The 27,864-nt window shown below is 50.1% G+C and overlaps 1 protein-coding gene across 1 annotated transcript in view; it reads right to left on the reverse strand.

Moving 5' to 3' along the window:
* UBR5 (ubiquitin protein ligase E3 component n-recognin 5) overlaps nucleotides 1–27,864 on the reverse strand; it is a 219,616-nt gene that overhangs the window by 21,980 nt on the left and 169,772 nt on the right. The window contains 9 exon segments of the mRNA XM_085846879.1: nucleotides 3,034–3,205; nucleotides 3,297–3,333; nucleotides 3,336–3,443; nucleotides 3,706–3,949; nucleotides 5,725–5,823; nucleotides 5,970–6,090; nucleotides 6,260–6,453; nucleotides 14,221–14,331; nucleotides 14,630–14,802. Coding sequence (XP_085703005.1) covers nucleotides 3,034–3,205; nucleotides 3,297–3,333; nucleotides 3,336–3,443; nucleotides 3,706–3,949; nucleotides 5,725–5,823; nucleotides 5,970–6,090; nucleotides 6,260–6,453; nucleotides 14,221–14,331; nucleotides 14,630–14,802 — 1,259 coding nt within the window.

The following is a 27,864-nucleotide window of genomic DNA, read 5'->3' on the forward strand; positions in this document are numbered from 1 at the left end:
TTAAATTACCCACTAGACTAGGGTTGGGACCCTAACTGGCAACATGTACTTACCGATATAACTGAACTAAAGGACCTGAATGTTGAGTGCGATAGCTTTCCAAATCCGCAATAATATATATATATATATATATATATATATATATATATATATATATATATATATATATATATATATATGTATATATATATATATGTATATATATATATATATATATATATATGTATATATATATATATATATATATGTATATATATATATATATATATATATATATATATATATATATATATATATAGTTACGGATTTCAGAATCCGGTCTGATGAATGCATCCACACATTCAGGTCCTCAGACAGTTATTTCCTTAAATGCATGTTAACATTAGCCCCATCCCGATGTCTAATGGGATCTTAAATGTGAAGCGTTGAGAAGGGTAAAGAATAGATCCCCTCTCTTATGGGAAGCTTTTTTTCTTTACGACAGACACGTTTACACAGATTTCTTTCACGAGCTCTGAAGCCCGCCCCCATTCTTCCTCAGCGGCAATCTTTTGTGAGCTCTGACGCACACCTTTTTTGAGAGCGCAAGGGTCGTCATGGTAACCGTAAGGTGGGGTGAGCTTGGGGTGGACGGCACCCCGCGGAGACGGCCCAGAGATATAAAAACCAGCGAGAGTACATGAGAGAAAAAGCGTGAGGAGAGATAAAGCGTGAGGAGACAAAAAGCGTGAGGAGACAAAAGCGTGAAGAGAGAAAAAGCGTGGAGAGAAAAAGCGTGGAGAGAAAAAGCGTGAAGAGAGAAAGCGTGAAGAGAGAAAAGCGTGAAGAGAGAAAAGGCGTGAAGAGAGAAAAGGCGTGAAGAGAGAAAAGGCGTGAAGAGAGAAAAGGCGTGAAGAGAGAAAAAGCGTGAAGAGAGAAAAAGCGTGAAGAGAGAAAAAGCGTGAAGAGAGAAAAAGCGTGGAGAGAAAAAGCGTGAAGAGAGAAAAGCGTGAAGAGAGAAAAGCGTGAAGAGAGAAAAGGCGTGAAGAGAGAAAAAGCGTGAAGAGAGAAAAAGCGTGAAGAGAGAAAAAGCGTGAAGAGAGAAAAAGCGTGAGGAGAGAAAAAGCGTGAGGAGAGAAAAAGCGTGAGGAGAGAAAAAGCGTGAGGAGAGAAAAAGCGTGAGGAGAGAAAAAGCGTGAGGAGAGAAAAAGCGTGAGGAGAGAAAAAGCGTGAGGAGAGAAAAAGCGTGAGGAGAGAAAAAGCGTGAGGAGAGAAAAGCGAAAGAGGAAAAAGCAAAGGGTGAGAGAAGCGAGACGAGACAATTCGTTCTTCCCAGTGCTTCGGCAAGCGAGCCTGTAGTGCGCGTGTGGGTGTGAGAAGCGCCGCCAACAAGTGAGGCACAGGTGGGTCACCAACACCACTAGGGTCTAAACCCACGACGGACGACCTCGGTGCCCTCCAGACTTCGACTGGCGTTCAAGGCTACCCTGCAAGAGGGTGCACGGCAAAGCTGGGTGCTGGCGACGGACGTGACACACACGCACGCATTTCAGGACGTTTTCGCTTCACGGACGACTTTCTGGTGAGAGACGATTCTTCCCCCCCATCCCTGAATGATCCGTTGGGTACTCTTGTCTGTGTTTAGCTGCAAGTCAACCCCCGATAAGCATCTGCTCTTTGTCTCTTTCTTGGCATTTTGATTGATTTTGATTGAAAAACATTGTCCGAACCGAGATAGACTGGGAGGTAATTACCACAGATTTGACCAAAAATCGTCAGCACGCACCAGCGGTTAAAACGCTCGGTGCCCTAATTAAAATCTAATCAGATAACATTGGTGTTTTGCCAAGGGCGGGCTCCCCGCTCAGTTAACCACGTGGCCTCTAGTTAAACGGAATAATTAGACGGTGGACACTGGAACTCGTGGTTGACTGGGTGGCGTTCGTGGTTCTAAAACAACCCACCGTACCGCAACGTTAATTGTGAGCGGTGGCCCCAGGTCTGGCTCCATCGAGGACAACCGGGGATTAATCCCCGAGTGACAAGCTGGTGTCTCGGTACCCGTGGCCACAAAAAAATAAAAAAAAAAAAAAAAAATATATATATATATATATGTATATGGATTTTTTCCGTGATGTTGCACCAATTTTACACTTTGAGGTTGTTGGCATTTCTAGCAGAGGCTTGTGCCCCTCTCGACTCACACCTAGAAAATTGGACGTTTTATTGAGTTTTTAGAGCGGTTTGTTTAAATTTTAAAAACTTTATCAACTAACAAAGCTGATCTGAACTGTTCCCGGCCGAGTTTCATAGCCAATCCAGTACAGCATCGTGCATGAATTGCTCTCCTGAAAGCCAAACATGTCTGCCAAACACCCTAAGTTTATTCATTCAAAATTGCTCTTTAAAATGTTAACTTGAGGTAACAGACACAGAAAATGCTCGCTTGAAAACCCAGATCAATGAACCGAGCACAGACAGGAATACAATGCCAAAAATGTGAAAGTGAGATGACTGCCGGGTTTTTTTCGAACTATCGAACCGAACAATTTTTTTGCTTGTTGTCCAAGTCCGAGTTATTGGAGACTGTTGATGGTGTTTTTAGAGGTCACTTCTCCACCTCTCGACTCGTATGCAAAATATCCAGAGAAAATTGGAAGTTTTATTGAGTCTTTAAAGCAAGTTATTGAAAGGATTTGTCATCGAACAGTCGTAGCTTGATAAAACGAGGCCAAACACACAGAACGAGGGGGCGTTAGGGAGCTATTGTGGTACAACATAACAAAATGACATCCATTAAAAAAAAAGTTTTCATTAAAAACAAAAACATGAAGAGCAGCATCCATGAACCAGAAATATTGTTCATCTGGTACACTCCAGATAATAGGTTCCACTGTACTGTATTGAAGATTATGCTGTCAGCTACATATTGCATTTTTAAACAAAATGGCTACCAACTTTGTGATATCCAAGAGTACTGTGTAATCTATCTATCCTATGTTGCATTGTTTATGAGATGTATGGTGAGAAATATTCAGATGAAAATTGTCTTACCGGCTGCAAGGCCTGTACTCGTGGGTACAGACGCTCACCCAATGCCTGCCGATGGCCAGGCAAAGGTTCATGGTCATCTCCAGGATTTCCCTCGGAGGAGCTATGAAATGGTCGCGCGTCGATGGAAAGTTGTCTCCTTGATTCTCTATGGTTGAGAAAATTGAGGGTAAAGCTGCCCATGACAAAAGACCGTAAAGGTAAGAACTTGCAGTAAAACAATCAAAAAATCCAGGCAATGAGAGTTTGCATGCGAGTACGGATACCGATCTCTCTCTCGTCTCGAGCCAGCCCTGAGACCCCAGATCGGCGTTGCTCCCGCTCTCGCTCACGCTCCCGATTTCTCAGCCGCTGCATTAAACCTGGTGCACATCGGCACGGTGTCAACTCAGAGCCACGTGCAGGGGGTAGAGCTAGGGAGATTGTGGAAGCCAGGAGGGGAAAGCGATGGTGGGCACAAAGGAGGCTGGGCAGGAGGAAGATAGCTCGATGAATGATGAGAGTGAAGGAAAGATCAAGCGATGAGGGTCAAAATAACAAAATGTGAATATATTACTGTGAGGAATATGTGCAATGGGTGTGTTTTGCGAGTGAGCCAGAGAGTAGAGCAGTGATCAATTAGCTCAGAGATTATCACCAAGGCATTTTTTTTTCTCTCCAAGAGGCTACACGTACTGGAAGGTAGCCCCTTCGTGGCAGGCTGAAGTGCATCCAGGCTGGGAAGCTTGTCACATGATAGCAATGCGTGTGCAATGGCTGTGTAGAAACTGCGAGCGACCCCACTGCCTTCACCCGGCTCATCCTTGAATGTGACCTTGACCCGATGCACGGCCATGGGTGTCGATGTGCTGCGCCGGCCAAAGTGGTTGTTTAGTTGCCTCATTGTCTGTTGGATGAGTAGATCTCTGTCACGGTTCACCTAAGGCAGTTTGGAAGGCCAAGAGAAGGACAGTTGAAAAATTAAAAAAAGGCTACGAGTTTCAAAATGTATAGATATTGTTACAGTTCTCGGAACCATGTGCATACAAACATATAGTTGTCCCGAAGTTAGTTATGCCATAAGTATATGTGTAGATAGATCCATCCTTGTGTGTAGTGGGAAAGCAAAAGGGGGTGTGTTGCGATGTTTATTTAAGTTAGATTAATAAATCTTTATATCCCCTCCATTACTTTCCACGGTACCATAGCGCTTGCAGCCCTCGGTTCGCTGGCCACAGCGCACCATCGCCCATCTGTGTCTCCGGAGGCTCCTTTCTCAAGGCAGAATCTTCATGTCCGCAGTTCCTTTTCGGCTTCCCCAAACGTTCTAATTAAATCTTGGCTATATCACCGTCCACCCTCCTCAAACACGCATGGAGTGGGCAGGCTTTCCCGGCCTGGCCGAAATTCCGCCCAGAAAGGGTGGACCCCATGAAGGCCCTGTCCAATCAGGGCGGACGGTGATGTAAGCTTCGCCAAGGCCCCTCCCCGCCCAGGGGGATCTATAAATTACGACACCATCCTCAGAGTAGAGTGAGAGAGTTCGGTGGGTTCGTTGGCTGGTTGCAAAGAAAGAAGGAAGGTCGTCAGTTGAGTGGTTGAGTTCTTTGGAGTTCTGTGGTGGAGTCTTGAGTTCGGCGGTTGAGTTGGTTGTTGGTTGAAGAAGGAAGGTCGTGATCACGGAGTACCTGCCCACGCCTCGCCTCGGCGGCCCGTCTGTTGTGCTGGTCCGAGTACACTCGACCTTGGCTGGGTCTCTCGATGCGTCATGTCTGCTGCCCCGTTCTACCTTTGACTCCGCGCTCTCCACCCGGGCTCCTTTGCAGACACGGTCTCCACATGTGCGGCTGTGGGCCGAACTGCACGACTTCTGTCGGGTGCTGCGCCACGGAGCATCCCTTCCCTCGGAACGTTCAGGTACCAAAAGAACTGCGACCTCAGCTCCCTCCCTCCCTGGCTGCAAAAGTCCTTTGCCATTCAACTGGGTTTATTTTGTCTGAATGTGTGTCTGAGTGTGTGGCACCTGTCCATTAATTAAAATTGTTAAAGTTATTTGATCATTGTAAATCTTGCCTGTATTATTCTCGCGACAAGTCTGCTCTGTGTCCTCTTTTGTAAGTTGCTGTAAAATTGTCGCACTACATCTCTCTTCTGTCTCCTGCATAACACACCAATAAACCTTTTTAATGTGCCACCTGATTTTCCTCACCCTAGTGTAAATAAATTATTGTAGAAATGTTCCCAGTTCGTTTTTGTCTTTTTTTTTCATTGGTCCAGCATGGTTCCGATCTAAGTTTAGCTGGGTCTTTATCCCCGATAATCTGTTCATTCTAGCCGGTACGTCCTTGGCAGTTCCGCTCGGCTGCATCCGATCTGGAGTTGGTAGTTGGTACTCTACCGTAGTTGGTAGCGTGACCCAGTTAGGGCAAGGCATACCGAGGGCGTGGTTCCCCGGTAGTCGAAACTGCGTGGTTAATTGGCATCCACGGTCGGTTAAGCGACCCTCCGCGTCATGGAATTATCCGTGAGCGACGGTCTACAATTCCGGGAGTCTGGTGGGAGACAACGTAACTTCCCCCACCTTGTGGTTGTTCTCGCCACCGGACCTCCAGTCCGCAACAATATATTACAAAAAACTGTACTCAAAAATTTGGGTTAATAGGTAATAAATTGCGATGGAAGGATACACAGTAAGCAGTGTGGTTTACCACCGACCTCTAATGTGAGATCGCGCGATTGTGCATTTCGGAGCTTCTCCATCTCGCGACGAAACTTTGACTCCTTCACTTCAAACCCTCCGAGCTCGGTCAGGATCTACACAGGGAAGCAGAAGATAAGGTACACCAAGACCATCAAACAAAGCAAGAAAAGTGAGGGAGGTAGAAGATTGAAGCAAAATGATAAAACCCAATGCACATTTGTTGAATGATAGAGGAAAGCACCGATGTGCGCTGCCTCACCGAGCCAGGTTCTGCTCCCACGTCCTCCATGAAGACTCGCCCAAAGAGCTCGAGTGAAAGGCGCCAGCGCCCAAGCAGCAAGTCATGAGAGATTCGCGTCCCCATGAAGGAGCAATGAGATCTGGAGAGGATTGTGGAAGGGGGTGAGGAGAAGAGAAAGGAAATAGCACGACGACCCAACTCAGTTTGGCTCGTGAAAGGACAATAAAATGTTGGGGATGGGGTGGGAGGGGGGGGGGAATAGGGGAAATCAGAACAAAAAGCTAAATTTTGAATGTTAAGATCATCACCTGAATGATGACAATGCTGGTTCCTCTGTCTCCATGAGGGAAGGGCCTGGCTTGACCTCAGGCATGTTGAGCCCCATGGTCGCTGTCCATCGCTCAGCTGGGGGCACAGTTTCCAAGCATTGTCTCGTGCGCAGCTCACTCAGCCCAGATACTGCTGAAAGATTGCTGGAATACGACATGTTTGTCGGCAAAACCTGGAATGATAAAGAAACAATATAAACACTGGCTGCAAGACTATATATGTGGCCTATGAGGATGCATTAAACACATAAATACCTTAAGTATTACTTTGCTAAGGAGGTCTATTCACCAATGCAAGATCATTACGAATCAAAATTCTCCTTCTTTCCCAAAAATCTGTATAGTCCAAGAGCAAAGGCACTTTTAATAACATGTCTGAGGCCAAAAGGTTTGAGCGTGGTTTCTGAACCACAATTTTGTCCCGAATCCGAAAATCCATTTCTTAATTGCCGCAACCTCTACATCTTGGGTGAAATAAGCTGTCTTTAGTTATGCCCGGAACAAATTTTCTCCGAAAACCTAAAAATCATTTTTATTTACTAAACATGAAGCTACATTTTCAAGTGAGGAATCAAAATGAAGGCAATGACAAGGCCAACATAGCCACATGATAGTAATACATAACAATACACCCGAGCAGGTTTGACGGTCAGCTTGGATACAAAACTTGATGCAATCAAGTGTTAATCAACCTTAGCGACTACGGAAAGTGAAAACAGAATTCAAATTGAATTTAAAATAAATGCGTGAGGCCGCTCAAGCAAAAATCTTCATATTCCAGGAATCATTCCCAACATCATTATACAATTTTCAAACCCACGTTTATGGCCGTGAAATAAATATTCTAAATGTGTGCATTTAATGGCTGTATCCAGGACAGAGCTGGACCCCAAGTTAAAAGGACCCTCGGGCCACCGAGAAGCTCAATCACTCGCTGCACGTCTGCACAGCGTCACGTGACCAGTCAGCTTGCCGTCGAATGAAATGCCATAACAAAATTTTAAAACGTGTTTTTCACCGGAATTCTTTCGGATACTTGTAGAGCACACCCCCAAACCATCTAAAATATAAACATTAATCTCACAGATGCTACGAATAAGCAGTCCCTCAGGAGAACAGGTTACGAGTTGAAGCAGTGAACGGAAAGCATGTTGTGTCCATTGCAGCGTCTCACGGTTATTTGAATTGAATATATTGTTACGGCTGTGGAAATTCGCATTACACCATAAAGGGCCCTCAGGTGAGATATCTCCATAGGTACATGTGTAGTTAGCCCAAACCCGTTGTATAGAGGGAATTTATGTGATCCATTCAGGCTGCGATCCTCCAGTTAGCCATTTTTCTGTTCTTTTATTTCAAACAAACAGCATCTCAACAACCACACCATCCCCATCACAGCGCCAACCACACTACAACCACGCCACCTCCACCATCTATGCTACCACATCTTCGCCACCGCGTCCGCTTCTGAACGGCAAAGGCGCCAAGGAGGGAACTGCGAGGATGCGCAGGTTTCCCGCCTGTTTTTCCCGTTTGACTTCCCCGCGCTTTGGAGTGGAGGAGGGGCGATGCAGGTCAGAGGTCATGTAAGGGAGGGGTCTCATTTTGGGGGAATAATTCTCTGGCCCAGAGCCAAAAACTGACTCCCCCGACCCCCGCACGGGGCGGGGTGGAGGGAGAGCGTGAGGGAACACCCTTTTCGAGAACCCTCTCCAAAGAAGGGGGAGACGAGAACGGGCGGGGCGAAGGGCGGAGCCCCGCGCTATAAAGACGGACACGGGCGGGCGCTCGAGCGCCTCTTCCTCTTCTTTTCGTCTTGGCTGGTGGTCTGGTCTGGTCTTCAGTTGGTCGAGGGTTGGTCGAGTTGGTACGAGAGTCTGGTTCTCGAGGGAAGAGGTCCTGCGCCCGCGGCTTGGCAAGCGGCCTTGTCACGAAGGCACGGACGGGAGACGCAGCAGCGCCCGTTATGAGGTGGACCTGCGCGTCCGGACGGGGAGTGCCGGAGAGCGTTCGCCGGCTGCGAGAGAGGTCGGGGCTAGGCGCGACCACGCTGACGGTCGCGGGAGAGGAACTCCCCAGCCATAAAAGGGAAGTCACGACTTCTTTCTTTCCTTTCCTTCCTTTGCTTTTTGTATAAATGTGTGTGTTGGCGCCGTCTGTGAAGTAGAACTGCGTAAGTGTTGCCGTGTGTCAGTCGTAGACAGTTGCAGCTCTGCATTTGCTTTTGTTGCATGACTGTTTTAACTGTTATATGTGCATTTTTGACTGTATGGCTGTATATACATGCTTGTCTGTGTGTGTGTGAATAAAATGCTTGCTTGTTGAACTGTTCCCGCTCTGCTTCGTCTCTTTTCCTTTTTATTGACCCTCCATCTTGCATCACATAAGAGGTTCATAGTCGGTTCAACATCCCGGTAATTAATCGGAACCGTCAAGGCCGACGATAACACCGCTCGGTTATCACTGCAGCACGGAACGGACCGCTTAAGCGGTTCGTGTCCGGAGTCGGCCTGTGGCGTGGTGCGATCGCCCGGTCGACCATTCGCGCAGGTACTTAGGTAGATCGAATTTGGCGAGCAACCCTATCCTGTGCGGGTGGGCAATTGGCACGATCGTGGTGAGGTTAAACCCCCACCCATGACGAGCTCCCGGCGTTGTTCCGAGAGGGTCACGACTGAATTGTCCGTCCGGTGGGCGACGTGCCGCGATTCGAGTTACGTGGCCGTTCGCACGCAGGCGGGCGCGACCCGCAACAATATTTTCTTTATGAAAAGTGTGTTTCTGAGCGGATTTGCACGAAAATTATCTTCATTAAACGTGTAGCTACACCAGAAAGTCCCAAAAGTGAAAACGGAAATCAAATAGAACTTAAGACAGCCTCGTTATATGGCATGGAAACGGATGGAAGGTCATGGAAGCTTCCCTCGCTGCAATGCATTCCACACAGAACGAGGATATAAACATTCAATTTTCATAAAACTTGATGCAACCGAGTGTTAATCAATCTTAGGGACTATGAAAAGTGAAACCAGAATTTAAATTGAACTTAAAATAACCGCGCGAAGCCGTGTTGAAGTCAGCGGACCTCGTGTTGCCCAATAAGCAGGGCCAGACGACAGAGGTAACGAGAACTAGTTGGTCGAATTAAATCTTCTTAATAATCCCAATTAAACCCATTATGCATCATCGCCGTCCGATGCTTCCCTATAGGCCATTCGACCAATCGGTCATTTTGCACTTGATGACTCAGTAACCTTGACCCCGAGGTGAAAATGTGAAAAAGGGCTCAGACGATCAATAGACAGAAACTAGTATTATCATCGTGTCAAGTTATAACTCAATCGGCCAAGACGTCTCGGAGGAGATAGAAAAATAAAAATTGTTGACAGACGGACGGACAGACAGACAGACAGAGACAGACAGACAGATGGACGGACCTGAGGACATCGAATGGTTTTATTCGGTCAGCGAGCTGACGTATAAACTAATTTTTCATTGCCATGGGTAAAAATTTGTGAAAAAGTGCTGAAAAAAGCTTTGGTTTGGACACCATTGTTTATGAATCACTTTCTGTTTACTTATCATAATATCAATAGGTTGACATTAACATAAATGGAGCCACATGTAACGATTGGCATGAACAGGTCCCTGGGATTAAGATGTGCACCCCTGCCCGACTAGTTTAGTAATATGGTGTCAGTGAAGTACAACTGTGCAGGTCATCATGTACAATCTCTCACAGAATATGTACCATAACATATGCAATAACTGTGGGAACGAGTGACTTAATACTGTTTTTTTCTTTTATTTTTCAGTTCCATGACTTCATGGAGACACCAGCAACGACTCGTACCTGCACACTACAGTGGCCACAAAGTCTCTATGCATGCAGTTAGAATTTAGTTTGAAAATATCTGTGTGCTCCCCTCCATTCTCTGCACAAATATGAATTTTTCTCCATGTTCTTCTTCCATGTTGAGGGTTGGAGGTCATAAAAGCAGCCCCTGACAGCTGTTTTGAGGTCTTCAAGCGTTGTTAGGCAGAGATGAGAAATTTCCTCTTTCACAATGCCCCAAAGCGAGTCGTCACATGCTGTTAAGTCCGGACCTCGAGGAGGCCACATTATCTCAGATCCATGTCTAATCCATCGTCCACTGAATTAGTCATCGAGATATTCTCCACTTTGAGAGCATAATGTGCTGGTGCACCATCTTGTTGCAGGATAGCTGAAGATAGCTGATTCTTGACAGTTGAAGACCTCAAAACAGCTGTCAGGGGCTGCTTTTATGACCTCCAACCCTCAACATGGAAGAAAATGTCCAGAAGAACATGGAGAAAAATTTAAATTTGTGCAGAGAATGGAGGGGAGCACACAGATAAATTCAAATTTAATTCTAACTGCATGCATAGAGACATTGTGGCCACTCTGTACATGTAGGCCAAATGAGCAAAGATGAGATCGATCCATTCGACAAGAAGTAATGGAAGAAGGTCTTGGGTGCGAAAGAAGCTCATTCCTCCACAATCAGTGCTAACTTCAAATATGCTTCAGTGTGCAACATTCTACCCGAAAACGATACCGGATGTATGGGGTATCACAGTTACCTGCAAATACATAAGAAGATATCGTTGCTTGATGGTCTAATTACGACTGCAGTAGTTGTTCTGACATTTGTGTTGTTGGTGCTGGCTCAGGGTCCATAATCTTCTGTGCAATTTTTTTTTGCGTGGCAGAGAATTTTATACAACATGAACTGTGATACCATATACATTCGGTATAGTCTTCAGGTAGAATGTTGCACAATGAAGCATATTTGGAGTTAATACCGAGTGTGGAGGAACGAGCTTCTTTCGCACTCAGGACCTTCTTGTCGAATGGTTTGATCTCACCTTTGCTCAATTGGCCTGTGTGTAGTATACAGGTAAAAGTAGTTGCTGGTGTTTCCATCGTGTCATCAAACTGAAAAAAATAAAACAAAACAACACGAAGTTGGTCAGTCCCACAGTTGTGTCACACATATGCTATGCCACATATTCTGTGAGAGATCATATATGATGAACTGTGCATTTGTAGCTGACGCTGTGTTATTAAAATAATGGGGTAGGGGTGCAGAGATGCAAACCTTAATCCCAGTGACTTATTCATGACAATTGTTGTTACAGGTGGCTACATGAATGTTGATGTCAACATACTGTTTGGATAACACTGCCTTACATATTGTGACGTCCACGGGACTTGAACAGTCCCGCCAACGTAGAATGAGCCGAAACGATGGAGGCGGTTTATTTATTTATAACCCAAACATGGCGGTTCTAATCGCTCTACCGCAAACGGGACGAGGAAGGTGGTACGAGTCGCTTTTCACTGAGTTGATGATGTTTATTTGTTTTTATTATTAACAGAAATAACAAGACTCGGCAAGAAGAGGGATCCGGGGCGATTCGACGGGATGGTGTGGGATCGGGCGTGGGGAAAACACAGACAATTCCAATGAATATACAATTCTCAAACCCCCTAAGGCGCCAAGTACACACACACACACACACACACACACACACACACACACACACACACACACACACACACACACACACACACACACACACACACACACACACACACACACACACACACACACACACACACACACACACACACACACACAAAACGTAGCTACTTCTGGTGGTCAGGCTGGACCGTGGTGTGGACGCAACTGTCCCTGGATCAGCGTCGGACGAGCTGGCCTTGCTCTCGTCAGGGGGGGGCAGGATAAACCGTGGTGTTGTCGACCTCTTGGTCCTGGCCCAAGTCCGCTCACAGCCGCCAGGGAACCAGTTCTGGCGCCAAATTGCGAGCAGGAGAGGGAGGCAGGTCCGCCCGCCGTTCGACCCCGTACTTCGAGTCAGCAGAACCCCAGAGCCAACCAAGGTGAGGCACGAGGCTCAGCAAGGCTCCAAGACACGATGAAGAACATGATCGAATCAGCACAACAACAAGTACGCTTCCCGCGCAACAGCCTCCACACCAAAAAACATGATCTTTTTGTCACGATCTTCTTCCTCTTTCTTTTCGACCCCGAACAGAACCTTTTTATCCTCCTGTCCTCGTCACTTCCAATCGAGCCGTTTTATTGGCCCACCGCCGTCGTGATCACGGGCGGAGCCATCCGCAGCCCTGTCCTGTGACGTCACGGCCAGCCTCCAGGGACTACTAAAAGGGGTTTACGCAGACACACTTACCCTATCCCGTGTCCCTATCTAATTACGTGACAATTATCATTTCCCCCTTGAAGAAATGAACATTTACTAGACAACTTATCACCACTGAATTGCTACTTATTACATCGAGATCCTGGTAAACTCGAACAGCATGGCATACCTAATTAAACATCCTAATTACCCTTTGAATGCATACCCCCCCCCCCCCTCAAACGTAACAATATGATAACAAATATGCATATTGATTTACGAACGATGGTTTCGAGACCAAAGCTATATTTCAGCATTTCTTCACAAATTTTTACCTGTGACGATGGAAAATTAGGTTTTATGTTTTTTTTAATCATGTGACTGTTGGCCTTGTCAATACCTTCATTTTGATACCTCACTTGCATAGGCAGCTTTATGTTAGTTAGCAAATGTGTAAATAAAAATACCCCCAAGCGAGAGTGCCTGTCATCTCTGCCAGAGGTCGAAAGTAACTCTGTGCCAGACTGGAATAGGGGCAGTTCATAAAGTACTTACGCTCTACTTCCGGGTTTCAAAACCACCCACCCCCCTCTGTATGCAGGCTAGTGACCACTCACCCACCCCCTCTGTATGCAGGCTAGTGACCACTCACCCACCCCCCTCTGTATGCAGGCTAGTGACCACTCACCCACCCCCCCTCTGTATGCAGGCTCGTGACCACTCACCCACCCCCTCTGTATGCAGGCTAGTGACCACCCACCCACCCCTCTGTATGCAGGCCAGTGACCACTCACCCACCCCCTCTGTATGCAGGCCAGTGACCACCCACCCACTCCCCTCTGTATGTAGGCTAGTGACCACCCAACCCACCCCCCTCATACATCGCTAATTGCTTGCAAAGCCAGCAGTTCCTTATGAACCGGTTTGCAAGTCATGACGATGCAGTTCCTAGCGGTGTAATTTAGCTTTTTCTTTTAATATCACAGCATGTCATTTATGAGAATAAAAGTACAAATTGACATTCAAGACAATGTAATGTCATAAATGAAAGTAAGTGCGCATATAAACTTGTGTTCCATTGTTTTAGTTAAATCTGACAAAAGCTTCAAATGTAATATTTGTCTCGGAGAGTTCCGGTTCTTAATTTAATACTTTTATTTTTGTATGTACTTTATGAACGGCTCATACGGGGAATCAGAGCGAAGTTTGAAGGGCTATAAAATCGGAACGAGAGCAAATTTCCAAAAAATGGCTCGGGTTGTTCTAGAATCGAGATAATAGTCCATAGTATCTGAATCACTAATAACATTTGATCTCTCTTGATAAATGAGGGAGGAGATACGATTTGAAATCGACGATTTTTGCAACTTTGACCTCGACCTTGGACGACCTTGAAAGTTATATCATTGTGCATGTCTCATCGACCTCTATCCATTCCACTATTGGTTATTTGTCTCCACTCGGTTTGATTGTGGACGGACGGACGGACTGTTATTATTAGGTCATCTCTACTGAGATGATAGAGATGACCTAAAAATGATTTTCTGACTTGTTACGGGCAGAACTAAAAACGGCGTTTTTCCACCCAAAACGCAGAGGAAGCCACAATTCAGAAATGGATTTTTGGATTCAGCACCAAAATCTGCTCCAGAAACCACTTTCAAACCTTTTGGCCTCAGACATGTAATTAAAAGGGCTTGGATTATATAGGTCCCGACCCAACCCCTGCCCCATCCCCATCTCCAACAGACCTCCAAGAAGCTCCGATCAGAGTTATCTTGTGGTGGAGTGCCTGGTTGTGTGGTACCCGACAAAAGTCCGTGGCTAGGTCTTCCAAACAGGTCTTCCTTCCGAGCGTTAGGCTGTGGGTATGCAAAGTATGTCCAAATGGAGAAACAAATTACTTTATGACACTTGCAATTAATATTGAAATGATTAATTTTTTTTTACATGAGAACAGCAACTTCCACTCCCACAACAAAAAAAAAAACTAATAAAATAAAATGGTGCAAAATAAATGAGGAAGAGAAACATAAGAGAAAAAGAAGAAAGGACAAGAATCAATGACCACGATATAAAAGCATCTCAATCACTCAAAACCCATGTCAATTTGATGGTATGAACAGTGGAAAAAGAAATTAAGTGATATGCAGCAATTACCTGCAGGAGATGAGGCTGATCAGCCAGTGGCAGGCCCTCTGCAAGGGGAACATCAAATGGATTCGGGGGAATGCACCCGAGAAATGTCATCGAGTCAGAGCGGCGAAAGAAGGAATGTCCTGGACCCGATTCCACCGAAATGTTGTCCTCTTCTTTGAAGTGCAGCAGGCCACCTAGGAGGTTCGATAGCAATGTATTAACTGCTGAAACAATGCAAATACATGACAAATCTTGTGATTTTACCCAGATATCTATCTAAACATGATCAAAAGCATCGACACAAAGGACAGGCATTTGTTGAAATTGATGTATAAAAGTACCATTTATTCATTCAAACTTGAGAGAACTAGAGACTTCATAGAACATGATACTACATGCAGTGTTACACAAGGATACACAAGGAAACCAGACACAGGAGGAGGCCATTCAGCTCATCATGCCAGCACCACATACACACCAGACCAGTCTTATTGGTCAAAACTACATCATTTCATTGGGGGATTGAGGGGAGGAATGTGGATGAGACAATGTGGAACACCAAGGGATATAACCCAAAGGTGGGAAAAAATAAAAATAAAAAAGAAGAAGAAATATACGTATTCATTTTAATTATTTAACTTGAAAAAAAGAAACCAGAACGGCACTCGGCGACATCAATCAGCATGCCTCCACTGACATTATTACATAATTGTGCACACCTGCACCAAGTTTCACTTAAATCCCTTCAGCTGATCTCAAGTATCACATTTTAACCTGACATGACCTTTGATGTTGAAATCTAATCAGTTCATCTTTGCATTATATATATATATATATATATATATATATATATATATATATATATATATATATATATATATATATATATATATATATATATATATATATATACATATACATATATATATTGTTAGGGATTCGCGCCCGCCGGCGTGCGAACGGCCACGTAACTCGAATCGCGGCACGTCGCCCACCGGACGGACAATCCAGTCGTGACCCTCTCGGACTAACGCCGGGAACCAGTCACGGGTGGACCTTTCGGTCTCACTGCGATCGAGCCAATCGGCCCCCGCGTGGGATAGGGTTGCTCGCCAAATTCGACCTACCTAAGTACCCACACGGAGGGTAGACCGGGCGATCGCACCTCGCCGCAGGTCGACTTCGGACACGGGCCACTTAAGCGACCCGTTCCGTACTATCGGGATAACCGAGCGGTGTTATTCGTCAGCCTCGACGGTTCGATTAATTATCGGGCGTCTTAGCCCAGGACCAACCCTTTACGTGAAGCAAGATGGGGATTCAATGAAAGAAATGACGAAGCGAAGCGGGAAAACAGTTCAACATAAAGCACATTTATTCGCGATGAACGGAAAGCACACATATACAATTCCACCAAAAGCACATAGAAAAGAAGAAGAAACACAATGCAATTTTACACAAAAAGCAAATGTAAAAGCGAAGACACAATGCAGAGCTATCCGACTACCGAGCACACGGCAACACTTATACAATTCTACTTCACAGACGGCGCCGACAACACACACACTCAAAGCAAAGAAAAAGAACACCCTCAAGGATGAGGCGGGCCTGGGGCCGAGACCGGGTCGGGCCTACCCGTCTGATGTTGAGGCGCGAAGTGGCGATGGTGCCCCAACTCCGCGGGCCTCGCGGACAGTGTCTGGTCGGGGGTGGGAAAAGGGGCCCCCTTTGTCGCACTATCTCAGCGCGGGGGGAAACAGGAGGGGGTTGCTGATGCTCGGGGAAAGGAGGATTTTTACTCTGTCTCGGGTCCCGCGACGAGCGTCTCCACCTCGACCAGGTCGCGCCGTCGGCCTCCCTGGTGTGCAGCTCCCGGCACCGACGCGAGCACCCCCTCGTCTGCCTTCGCCGCCGCCGCCTCTCCACAGCTCCGTCCTCTTCGCTCCGACTCCAACTCCGAACTCGTCCTCCTGCGAACTCTTTCCAACGCACACCACGACGACCCTTTTCTGACGAACGCAGCCGCTTATATAAGCCCCGTGGCTTCGCCTTTGACCCCCTGCCTTCGACTTTTCACCTCGCTCCCCATTGGCCCGAGAAAAAGTGGGCGTGAATGCTTTTTGATCCATGAATTTGCATATAGCGACCGCCCTCCAACGCCCTGGAGGCGGGGCCAAATCGCCCCTCGCTCACCGATTGGACGGAACAAAAGTGGGCGTGAGTCGTTTTTGATCCGTTTTTGGAGCGGAAAGTCCGTGGTTTTGTACACGCTGTTCGGCGCGCGCCCTGCACGAGTCCAATACCGGTACCCACAAGCGGCGCAAGAACGATGGCGATGCGATGGTTGCGAGGTGTGACGGCAAAGGTCGTGGCTGCTGTGGTGAAGCGGCGCCGCGGTGGGTGGTTGATGTTGTGATGACTGTTGAGACGCGGTTGGCGGTGGTAATAATGGCGGTTGGTCCAAAATAAAGATAGTAAAAGAAAAACGGCTATCCTGAAGAGTCGCAGCACGCATAAATGACATTTATTCCCTCTAGACAACGGGTTTGGGCCTAACTACACATGCACTTACCGAGATACCTCACCTAAGGGACCTGAATGGTGGTTTGCGAATTTGGTAACCACAACACTACCCCCTCCCCTTTTTACAGACTCGTCCCGAGTCGTCAAATTTTCGTGTGCCATCATGTGTAGTTTTCCCCTAGTACATTTTACCTACGGATCCCTGAGTGCGACATTCATGGTATTCGTGTCCCCTAAATAAATAACCTGAGGGCTGCGTAACTACCTGAACAAACTCACTCACACGGACGACTTAAATAAAATTGCCGGCGCTAGGACAGACATGCCGGGGGCGCACTCATATTTACAGTACATCTTAACCTTAACTTACAAATTTTACACTAAACCATGGCCCAGGATCAATGAACTCTGCAAAAGAAAAGCAGTTAGCAGGGAGCCAGGCTGCTCGCATGCAGTCTCTGGCTCAAAACAATGCAGGTGACAGGGAACGTGGCTGGCTGCTCACACGCAGTCCAAGGCCTTCCCTTTTGAACTGAACGCAGTGAACCACAACGGTGCATGGGCTGCACAAACGCAGTCTCCGTACCAGCTCAAGTGGCACACGCAATGAACACTACAAATGGATGGGTGAATGGATGGACGCAAACACGGTGCACGGGCTGCCACTGCAGGCCCGTGTTGTAGCTGCCAACAGGGCAGTTCTCGCAGCTTGCAAACTGTTGCCTTGCGGATCCTGGCGCACATGGAAATGAACAGGGGGGGGGGGGCAAAGCAAAATTGAACGGGGCTGGTGAACGTGGGCAGTGGGCATAGCATGGCAAAGGCAGCAGGCAAACACAGCCCGCAGAAGAAGGCCACTGCAGGCAAACACAGCCGGCAGATGAACTGGCCGGCACAGGCCTTGAAGAAAAACAGCCAGCAGATGAACTGGCCGGCACAGGCCTTGCAGCACAGCAGCTGCAGACGATCCAGCCGGCACAGGCCTTGCAGCAAAACAACAGCTGCCGATGAAGTGGGCCGGCCTTTGCCTTGCAGCAACGCAGCCAACAGATGAAGCTGGCCAGCCTTTGCCGTTCAGTGGAGGTTGGTGGAGGGAGTGCGGTGGTGCTGGCCACTCGGAAGGCGGGCCCGGACCTACCTACCTGTCTCCCTCCCAACCTATCGCCTTTGCCTGTCACTGTACATACCCACTCCCTTAATTTGTCAAACCCCAATTTAGCCCCAACTTATTTATTTTGTTTTTATTTTTACTCCCCACTATAAATCGTCCCCTAACCCCCTTTATCGTCTTTGTTCGGCTAACCTATCCTGTCACCTAGCCTACTCCCAACCCCTACGTTCCCTTCCCGGAGGGGAACAAGGGAGAGCTAGCGTCCTGTGTCGAGGCCCAACGAAGCCTCAGAATGGCCTCCCCAGACTTCAGCGATCTAACCCAAAGTGGGTCCAGCGGCCCACAACGAGAGCGAGGGGATGGATGGTGCGGAGGGGTACACTTCCTAATCTACCCTAACCATTTAACTGTTAAACTACCCTGGGGCTTTCAACAAGCGCCTCTCGCTTAAACTATTGGTTCTAACAACCCAGATTCCCGTCGCCTGTGTTGGTGTCCTCACAATTTCGGGCCTCGCCCCCCAATTTTCTCTCCGTGCCCTCACACGGTCTCATGGCTGGGACACGTGGCTCCCTTTGGCAGGCACGACCCTCTGCCAATTCCCCAGCTATGGCACCCCCGGGCACTACACCGCCTCCGAGCCTACCAGCTCCCTAACACCGGGGAGTGCCCCCCATGGCACCTCCCCTGAAACGCACACGTGGCAGGCTGGCTTCCCAGGCCCCTTTCCGAGGGTCACCCTTGCCCACAACACTGCCCACGCGGCTAATGGTGCCCCGGGCCCCCGCACCAAGCAGGCGCACTCGTGCCCACTACGCTATCCCGGCCCCCGATGGGCCCTTGGCCTACCACGGCCGACTAGCCTGGTGCCCGGGGTACCCACTCAGCGATACTCACCTTTCGCAGCCACGCTCCCAAGCCCGTCAACAGGGCTCCTGCACCCCTCCAAACGGGTTTCGAGCCTACTTCCCCACCAACAACAAAACGACTTCTATTTTTCAATTTGACTAACCCCCTAACTCAGTCTACACTGACCCCGGGGTCCCTTTGGCGGGAGTCACTCCTCCCCCCAATCACTCATCGCACCATGCATTCCCCATTCGCTCCACACACACAGACTCGCTGGCCTCACTCACTCACCAAGCACATGCTTCCACTTCACTCACCAACTCTTCAACACACTCACCGCTGAACTCTGCCATCCTTCTAACTACATCCCCTAACTAACTCGTGCTCCCACGTCGTCCCTTATACTAGTAGCACGTTCCTTTTAACACTACGTAGCTAAACTACGTCCCCACTACACATTCACAGGTCTGTCACTACACATTCCAAATAATCCCATTAATCAATTTCCCAGGGGGGGGATTTCCTCCCTTCCTACTGGGCTCGTGAACTCGTTGCAAGGCTCTGAGAGCCATGCGCCTCTGCGGGAGCGGCTGCTCCAGCACCGACTCCTCCGGCAAGACATATCCATGAGGGCGTAAGGTCGCCCTTGTAAGGCCTCAGGCGGTCCGCGTGGACGATCCGAGGGAGGGCTCGTGGTCCCATTTTAATTTTTAGGACCACGTCACTGACTTGCGCCAGGACGACCCCCGGGCCCTGCCAAGGTGAGGTGAGCTTCGGGCATCTGCCCTTCCTTCGCCGGGGGTTAAAGAACCAAATCTTCGCCCCCGGTGGGTATTTGCTCACCTGGCTCCGGTGGTCGTACCTGCGCTTCATCTTTATGCCCGCCTGTTGGAGCTGGTGTCGTGCGAAGGCGTGGACCTTCTCCAAGCCTTCCTCCAACCGACGGGCATAGCCCTCCCCCGGGGGCCTATCAAGCCGCTCAGGCGTCGGACCGCATAATAAATCGACCGGGCTTCTCAGCTCCCGTCCATACATCAACAGCGCCGGACTACATGCGGTAGACCCGTGCTGGGACGCGCGATAGGCCATCAGGAGGTACGGAAGGTGTTCGTCCCAGTCCTCCTGGTTAGTGGCGGTGAAGAGGGCCAACTGTTGGACCAGGGTCCTGTTGAACCTCTCCACCATGCCATCAGACTGTGGTCTCAGGGGCGTTGTCCGTGTTTTTCGAATTTCCAGGAGCCTGCACACCTCTTTTAGTAATTCACTCTCAAAATTTCGTCCCTGGTCCGTGTGCAGCTCCTGCGGAATCCCATACCGGCATATAAATCCTTCTACGAAGGCCTTGGCCACAACCCCTGCTTCCTGGTTGGGAAGGGCAAAGGCTTCTGGCCATTTGGTGAAATAGTCCATAATTACGAGGACGTACTTATTACCCTGGCGAGTGGGGGGCAGTGGTCCCAAAATGTCCATGGCCACTCGCTCAAGGGGAGCCCCAACCTGATGTAGTTGGAGTGGGGCCCTCATCCTCTGTGGCGGTCCCTTTTTTGCAGTACAGGCGTCGCATGCTCGACACCAGTCCTGTACATCGCGCCCTATGTTAACCCAATAGAACCGCCGGCGGGCCCGAGATTTTGTTTTGGTCCTGCCCAAATGGCCGCCGGCGCGGGTACCGTGCACCTGTTTCAAAATTTGGGTCTTAAACCCATCAGGGACTATCACCACCCAAGAAGTTTGTTCAGAAGGAATCTCCACCCACTTGCGATATAAGATGTTGTCCCTCATTTCTAGGGTCCTCCACTGAGCCCAGTATGCCTTTGTTCGCGCCCTGAATGGGGCGATTTCCTCCCCACTGGGCCTCCTGTTTTCCTGGACCCATTTGTACACTGGCCCTAGCACGGGGTCTTCCCGCTGGGCCGTGCTCCATGCCAATCCACCAAATTCCTCTCCCGCGGTTAGTGGCAAAGTCGGGCCTACCACCCGGGCCGCACGGACTGGGAGTTTCGGGGAGGCGTCTGCCAATTGGTCCCTCTCCTCATGTCTCGTGCAATATTTGCAGTTTTCCCTCAGACAGGGGCGTCGAGAGAGCGCATCGGCATTCCCATGAGCCTTACCGGCTCTATGGACCACACTGAAATCATACTGCTGCAATTTTTCCAACCACCTTGCAATTTGGCCTTCCGGTTCCTTGAACCGTAAGAGCCATTGCAAGGAGGAATGGTCAGTTCGAACCAAAAATTTCCTCCCGTACAAGTACGGGTGGAAATGGCTCACGGCAGACAGCATAGCCAATAGTTCCTTGCGAGTTACGCAATAATTTCGTTCGGGCCTACTCATGGCCCGACTGTAATACGCGATCACTCTTTCCACGCCCCCCTGTGTCTGAGACAAGACTGCTCCCAATCCTTCCTGGCTTGCATCCGTGTCCAGGGTATACATCCCGTCATCGGTGGGGTACGCTAAAACAGGTGCGGATGTCAAACACCCCTTTAATTTGAGGAAGGCCTCCTGGCACTCCTCCGTCCAATTAAATCTCAACCCCTTCTCCGTCAACCGGTGAAGGGGCCTGGCTATCTCCGCAAAGTTTGCCATGAAACGCCGGTAGTAGGAGCAAAGTCCCAAAAAGCCCCGTACCTGTTTGACAGTTGTAGGTACGGGCCACTCCTCTACCGCTGTAATTTTTCCGGGGTCGGTCTTCACCCCCTCGCGGCCTATCACGTGTCCGAGATAGGCCACCTCTGTCGCGAACAAAGTGCATTTCTCTGGGCTCAATTTCAGCCCTGCCTGCCTGAGGTGCCCAAACACCTGGTCCAAATTGGCTATCTCCTGGGTGAATGTTTTAACGTGTACCAGGACGTCATCCAGATACACCAGGCATGACTGCCACGGCATGCCGCCTAGTACACGCTCCATCAGTCTCTCAAAGGTGGTGGGGGCGTTACACAAACCGAACGGCATCACAGTGAACTGATACAGTCCCTTCCCTGTGGAAAATGCCGTTTTCTCCTTCCCCGTCTTATCCATCTCCACCTGCCAATACCCACTCTTGAGGTCCAAAGTTGAGAACCATTTAGAGCCTGCAACGGCGTCGAGGGTATCATCAATTCTAGGCAGGGGATAGGAGTCTTTGAGTGTCACGTTGTTCAGCTGGCGATAGTCCACACAGAAACGCGTGGTCCCATCCTTCTTTTTAACCAGCACAACTGGTGACATCCAAGGACTTCCTGAGGGCTCGATGACACCTGCATTGAGCATCTTTTCAACCTGTTCATCAGCCTCCTCTCTTTTGCTCCATGGGAGCCTTCGAGCAGGCTGACGGACAGGCCGGGCCCCGTTGGTGTGGATCTGATGTTGCACCAGGCCCGTACGTCCAATATCCTCGGGTGACAAGGAGAAGATCCCGATGTGTCGGTCGACCAGCTTGTATAAGGCCTCCCGCTGGGCATCCTCCAAATCTACACTACTCCGATTTACCATCTCACAAATGGGACCGGGCCAATTCCTAATCGAGTCTGGAGACTCTCTCTGGGGCCGGTCCAACTCGACGTTATCGTCCCTCAGCTCTGCGACCTCTTTTACTGGGGTGCAATCTGCCACCTTCGTGCCCTTCCTGATAGTGCGTGGTTCCGTGCTAACATTTATCACCCGCACGGGCGCTATTGGCCCGTCGGTACTTACCAGGGTGCGGCCCACGACTAAGCCCGGGGTTGACGGCCCTGCCGGTAGTTCCGCCAGGCCGCAGGGGCCCTGCCACGTTGGGGGTGCTCGCCACCGGGCCGGGACCACCGCCTCGGCACCCGGGGGAATGACCACGGAGTCAGGAGCCTCCAGCTCCACCCTCTCATCCGTGCTCACGCCTCCTAACGGCAACTCCTCACCACCCAACTGCATGACCCCCCGGCCCAAGTCGATCTTACAACCACCGGCCGTCAGCACATCCAACCCTATTAGACATGGGTCGTACACCTCTGCCACCCAAACCTCTATCTTGGTTTTCACAGTGCCCAATTTAAACGACACGAAACCACGTCCTATGATAGGGGCCGTTGCCCCGGTAGCTAGCTGCAAACTATGGTTTTGCAGACGGTGGATCTCATCCCAACCGTCTACACTCGAATCAAGGACCACAGGGCTGATGATCGTGGCGCTTGCTCCTGTGTCCACCACGGCGTCTACCCCTACGCCGGCAATCTTGCACCGAATTGTTAAGCTACCTTTGCCAATTTGGCCACAACTGATGACCTGTCGCAGTTCTGAGGGCTCTTCTCCGTCTGAGTCTGCCGAACACGGCCCTACATGTTCGGCACTTCTTAGTTTCCCGGGGACTGGTGGGGGGGGTGATGATTGGGCCTGGCTATCCCTATTGACCCGGGGCGGAGTTGGTGGTCTAGGGGGCCGTGGCTCCTCTCTTCGCGGGGGCCTTTCCCTGCGCGGGGCGTTGCACCTCCGCTGCAGGTGGTCCCCTGTGCCACAATTATAACACCTCTTCTGGTAAGGTGTTTTCCTCCAGTACGCCGAATTATACCCCCCTCCATTCCGAATTGGGGTACCCCCCGATGGCCCATCTCCCGCCCTTCCCGAGCCCGACCGCCTCTCCACAGGTCTCCCGAACCGGCGGTCGAACATGCCCTGCACCATCCTTTCCATTCGCGCTTGGTCGCCCAGGGTTGCCCCGGCTCCCAGCGCACTGTCGTGCACGGGGTCCACCTGTCGGACTGCCACCGCGTGGCGCCCAGCCCCTCCCAATGGCGTTCTGGCTGCCTCCCAGCAGGCAGCAGTATCAGCCGCCTTCTGGAGGTTGTCCGGGCGCCATACGGTGAGCAATGCTCCGACATCGGTGCCCCCTATTGCTCGAAGGAAATGGTCCAGGGCAATCTCCTCCCGGTACTCCAGTGGCATGTTGGTGTGCGCGATCCCCACCAAGCGGCGAATGTCATGTGCCAATTCTCCCAGTGATTCCTGGGGACGTCGTTTGCGCCCGTTGAGCTGAGCTTTAACAAGCTCGCTCTGCTGGTCCATGCCAAATCGGTTTTAGGGCCGAATGGAGATCCTCCAGGGTCGCCCCTCACTGGGTACCGTGGTCAGGACTTCCAAAGCCACGCCACGCAGGGCCGCTGTGAGTTGTGCCACACCCTGCACCTCGTTCCAGCCATTGCCTCTGGCAACACACTGGAACTGGGCCATATATGCCCTCAAGTCCGTCTTGCCATCGTACGGGGGTAGCGGCACCCTCGGTTCTTTCGAGGTCTCCTCCCGTTCCCTAGGGACTCCGGGAGGAGTGTACCTCCCCAGTCCCAACGGTGCCTCACTCCCGCAGGGTCCGAGCCATTTGCCCGGGGGCTCCACCACCCTTGTCTGCGTCTGTCCGTGCCCCGCGTCGTCCCGCTTACTCTCCCAAGCCATTGGACTCGCACTTTGCACACCCCCTGGAACAGTCATTCTGGGTACCCCCATTAGGCCAAAAGACCCCGCGGTCTCTACCCTCCCCAAGCTTGGCATGCTCACCCCCGCATCGGGCAAGCCTCCTCCTCCGCCTTGTGACACCGGCCCCACCTGGGCACGATCCGCCTCGAGGGAGTATATCCTCTCCCCCTGTTCCCGAAGGAGGCCACCCTGCTTCTCACACCGGGCCTCCACCCTATCCGTCAGTCTCTTCTCCATTTCCTCCATTTTCCCCTTTATTACCCCATTTATTTCCTCCCCTATCGTTCCTAACGACAGTTCCCCGACTTTTTCTCTTATTTGCTCCACCTCCCCTTGTACCTGTGTCACCATCTTATTTGTCTTGGATATTTCCTCCCTCGTTGTCCTAAACTGCTCTTCTGTCTCGCGCCGGGTTTTTCCTATCTGCTCCCCCAGTTCCTCTGTCTTTTCTCCGGCTTTCCGCTCCATTTCATTAATTACCTCCTCATGTCTCTTTCTACATTCCTCCGCCACCTTCTTTAATCCTTTCTGTGTCTCCGCTTTTACCTCCTTTCGCAGGTTTTCAACTTTGTCTGTCATTTCCCGATGTCTTTTCTCAGTCCTCCTTCACGGCTCCCAATCCCTCCTTTATTTTCCCTTGTTCTCTTTTTAATTCCTCTATCGCCGTCGTGTTCCTCCCTATTTCCTCCTTTATTTGGTCTTGTCCCTGTTTTACTTCTCCCAATCCTTTTCCTACTTTGTCTATTTTTCCCACCACCGTCTTTATTTCGTTTACCCTCTCTTGTTTACTTTCTTCCATTGCGACTCCCACTCCTTTTACTTTCTCTTTTAACCCGGTCACCTCCGCTCGTATCGTGTCGACTACCTTTTTCATTTCGTTTTTTAGTTCTTCCAAGCTTCCTTTTAGGCTCATTCCCATGTTCTGCATCTCACCCCGCAGCTCTTTCATTTCCTCCTTCATGTTTGCTTCCATTCCGTTTATTTGCTTGTTCGTTTGCTGTGTATTCGCATCCATCGTCGTTTTCACTTCATTTGTATTTGTATCCATCTTTTCGTTCATGTTCGCATTTATCTTCGCTGTCATTTCCGCCAGCATGGCGAATAGCTGGGCCATGTCGGGTGCGCTTGGGTGAGTCGTTTCGGCAGGGATCGGGGAAGGGTTTTGGTGGTGAGGGGGAGGGGAGGTGTCATACACCGCGGCCGCTGCCGCACCTATTTCGGGCTCTGGGTTCAGTTGGACGAGTTCATGTTCCTGCACAGGCATTCCATCCTGGGCCATGGATCCTACACATTCTACATCCATTTCTAATACCCCCGGCTCCCGCTCGCCTTGAGACGCCATCTTGCTTCTCGTGAAGGGTTAATTTCGCTCGCTCGTAATTTGGAGGGAATCGGGGGTCGCTTCTCTCACCCCTGGACCGATTCCCGTGAATTTAGCTGGAGACAGGAGAGCCCGTTTTCCTGTTCTCCGATACCAGTGCCGCGAGGAGGGCGATGGATTTGTATCGCACGACCTGACACCAGTGTTAGGGATTCGCGCCCGCCGGCGTGCGAACGGCCACGTAACTCGAATCGCGGCACGTCGCCCACCGGACGGACAATCCAGTCGTGACCCTCTCGGACTAACGCCGGGAACCAGTCACGGGTGGACCTTTCGGTCTCACCGCGATCGAGCCAATCGGCCCCCGCGTGGGATAGGGTTGCTCGCCAAATTCGACCTACCTAAGTACCCACACGGAGGGTAGACCGGGCGATCGCACCTCGCCGCAGGTCGACTTCGGACACGGGCCACTTAAGCGACCCGTTCCGTACTATCGGGATAACCGAGCGGTGTTATTCGTCGGCCTCGACGGTTCGATTAATTATCGGGCGTCTTAGCCCAGGACCAACCCTTTACGTGAAGCAAGATGGGGATTCAATGAAAGAAATGACGAAGCGAAGCGGGAAAACAGTTCAACATAAAGCACATTTATTTGCGATGAACGGAAAAGCACACATATACAATTCCACCAAAAGCACATAGAAAAGAAGAAGAAACACAATGCAATTTTACACAAAAAGCAAATGTAAAAGCGAAGACACAATGCAGAGCTATCCGACTACCGAGCACACGGCAACACTTATACAATTCTACTTCACAGACGGCGCCGACAACACACACACTCAAAGCAAAGAAAAAGAACACCCTCAAGGATGAGGCGGGCCTGGGGCCGAGACCGGGTCGGGCCTACCCGTCTGATGATGAGGCGCGAAGTGGCGATGGTGCCCCAACTCCGCGGGCCTCGCGGACAGTGTCTGGTCGGGGGTGGGAAAAGGGGCCCCCTTTGTCACACTATCTCAGCGCGGGGGGAAACAGGAGGGGGTTGCTGATGCTCGGGGAAAGGAGGATTTTTACTCTGTCTCGGGTCCCGCGACGAGCGTCTCCACCTCGACCAGGTCGCGCCGTCGGCCTCCCTGGTGTGCAGCTCCCGGCACCGACGCGAGCACCCCCTCGTCTGCCTTCGCCGCCGCCGCCTCTCCACAGCTCCGTCCTCTTCGCTCCGACTCCAACTCCGAACTCTTCCTCCTGCGAACTCTTTCCAACGCACACCACGACGACCCTTTTCTGACAAACGCAGCCGCTTATATAAGCCCCGTGGCTTCGCCTTTGACCCCCTGCCTTCGACCTTTCACCTCGCTCCCCATTGGCCCGAGAAAAAGTGGGCGTGAATGCTTTTTGATCCATGAATTTGCATATAGCGACCGCCCTCCAACGCCCTGGAGGCGGGGCCAAATCGCCCCTCGCTCACCGATTGGACGGAACAAAAGTGGGCGTGAGTCGTTTTTGATCCGTTTTTGGAGCGGAAAGTCCGTGGTTTTGTACACGCTGTTCGGCGCGCGCCCTGCACGAGTCCAATACCGGTACCCACAAGCGGCGCAAGAACGGTGGCGATGCGACGGTTGCGAGGTGTGACGGCAAAGGTCGTGGCTGCTGTGGTGAAGCGGCGCCGCGGTGGGTGGTTGATGTTGTGATGACTGTTGAGACGCGGTTGGCGGTGGTAATAATGGCGGTTGGTCCAAAATAAAGATAGTAAAAGAAAAACGGCTATCCTGAAGAGTCGCAGCACGCATAAATCACTTACCGAGATACCTCACCTAAGGGACCTGAATGGTGGTTTGCGAATTTGGTAACCACAACAATATATATACACACACATTCACACACACACACACACACACACACACACACACACACACACACACACACACACACACACACACACACACACACACACACACACACACACACACGCACGCACACACCAATTCCATACCACATACCGACAGCTGGCGTGTCGTCTCTGGCTTCAGC

The sequence above is a fragment of the Eptatretus burgeri genome, chromosome 11 (assembly GCF_056783735.1).
Source record: "Eptatretus burgeri isolate ZD-2024b chromosome 11, Ebu_testis_v1, whole genome shotgun sequence".
NCBI lineage: Eukaryota > Metazoa > Chordata > Myxini > Myxiniformes > Myxinidae > Eptatretus > Eptatretus burgeri.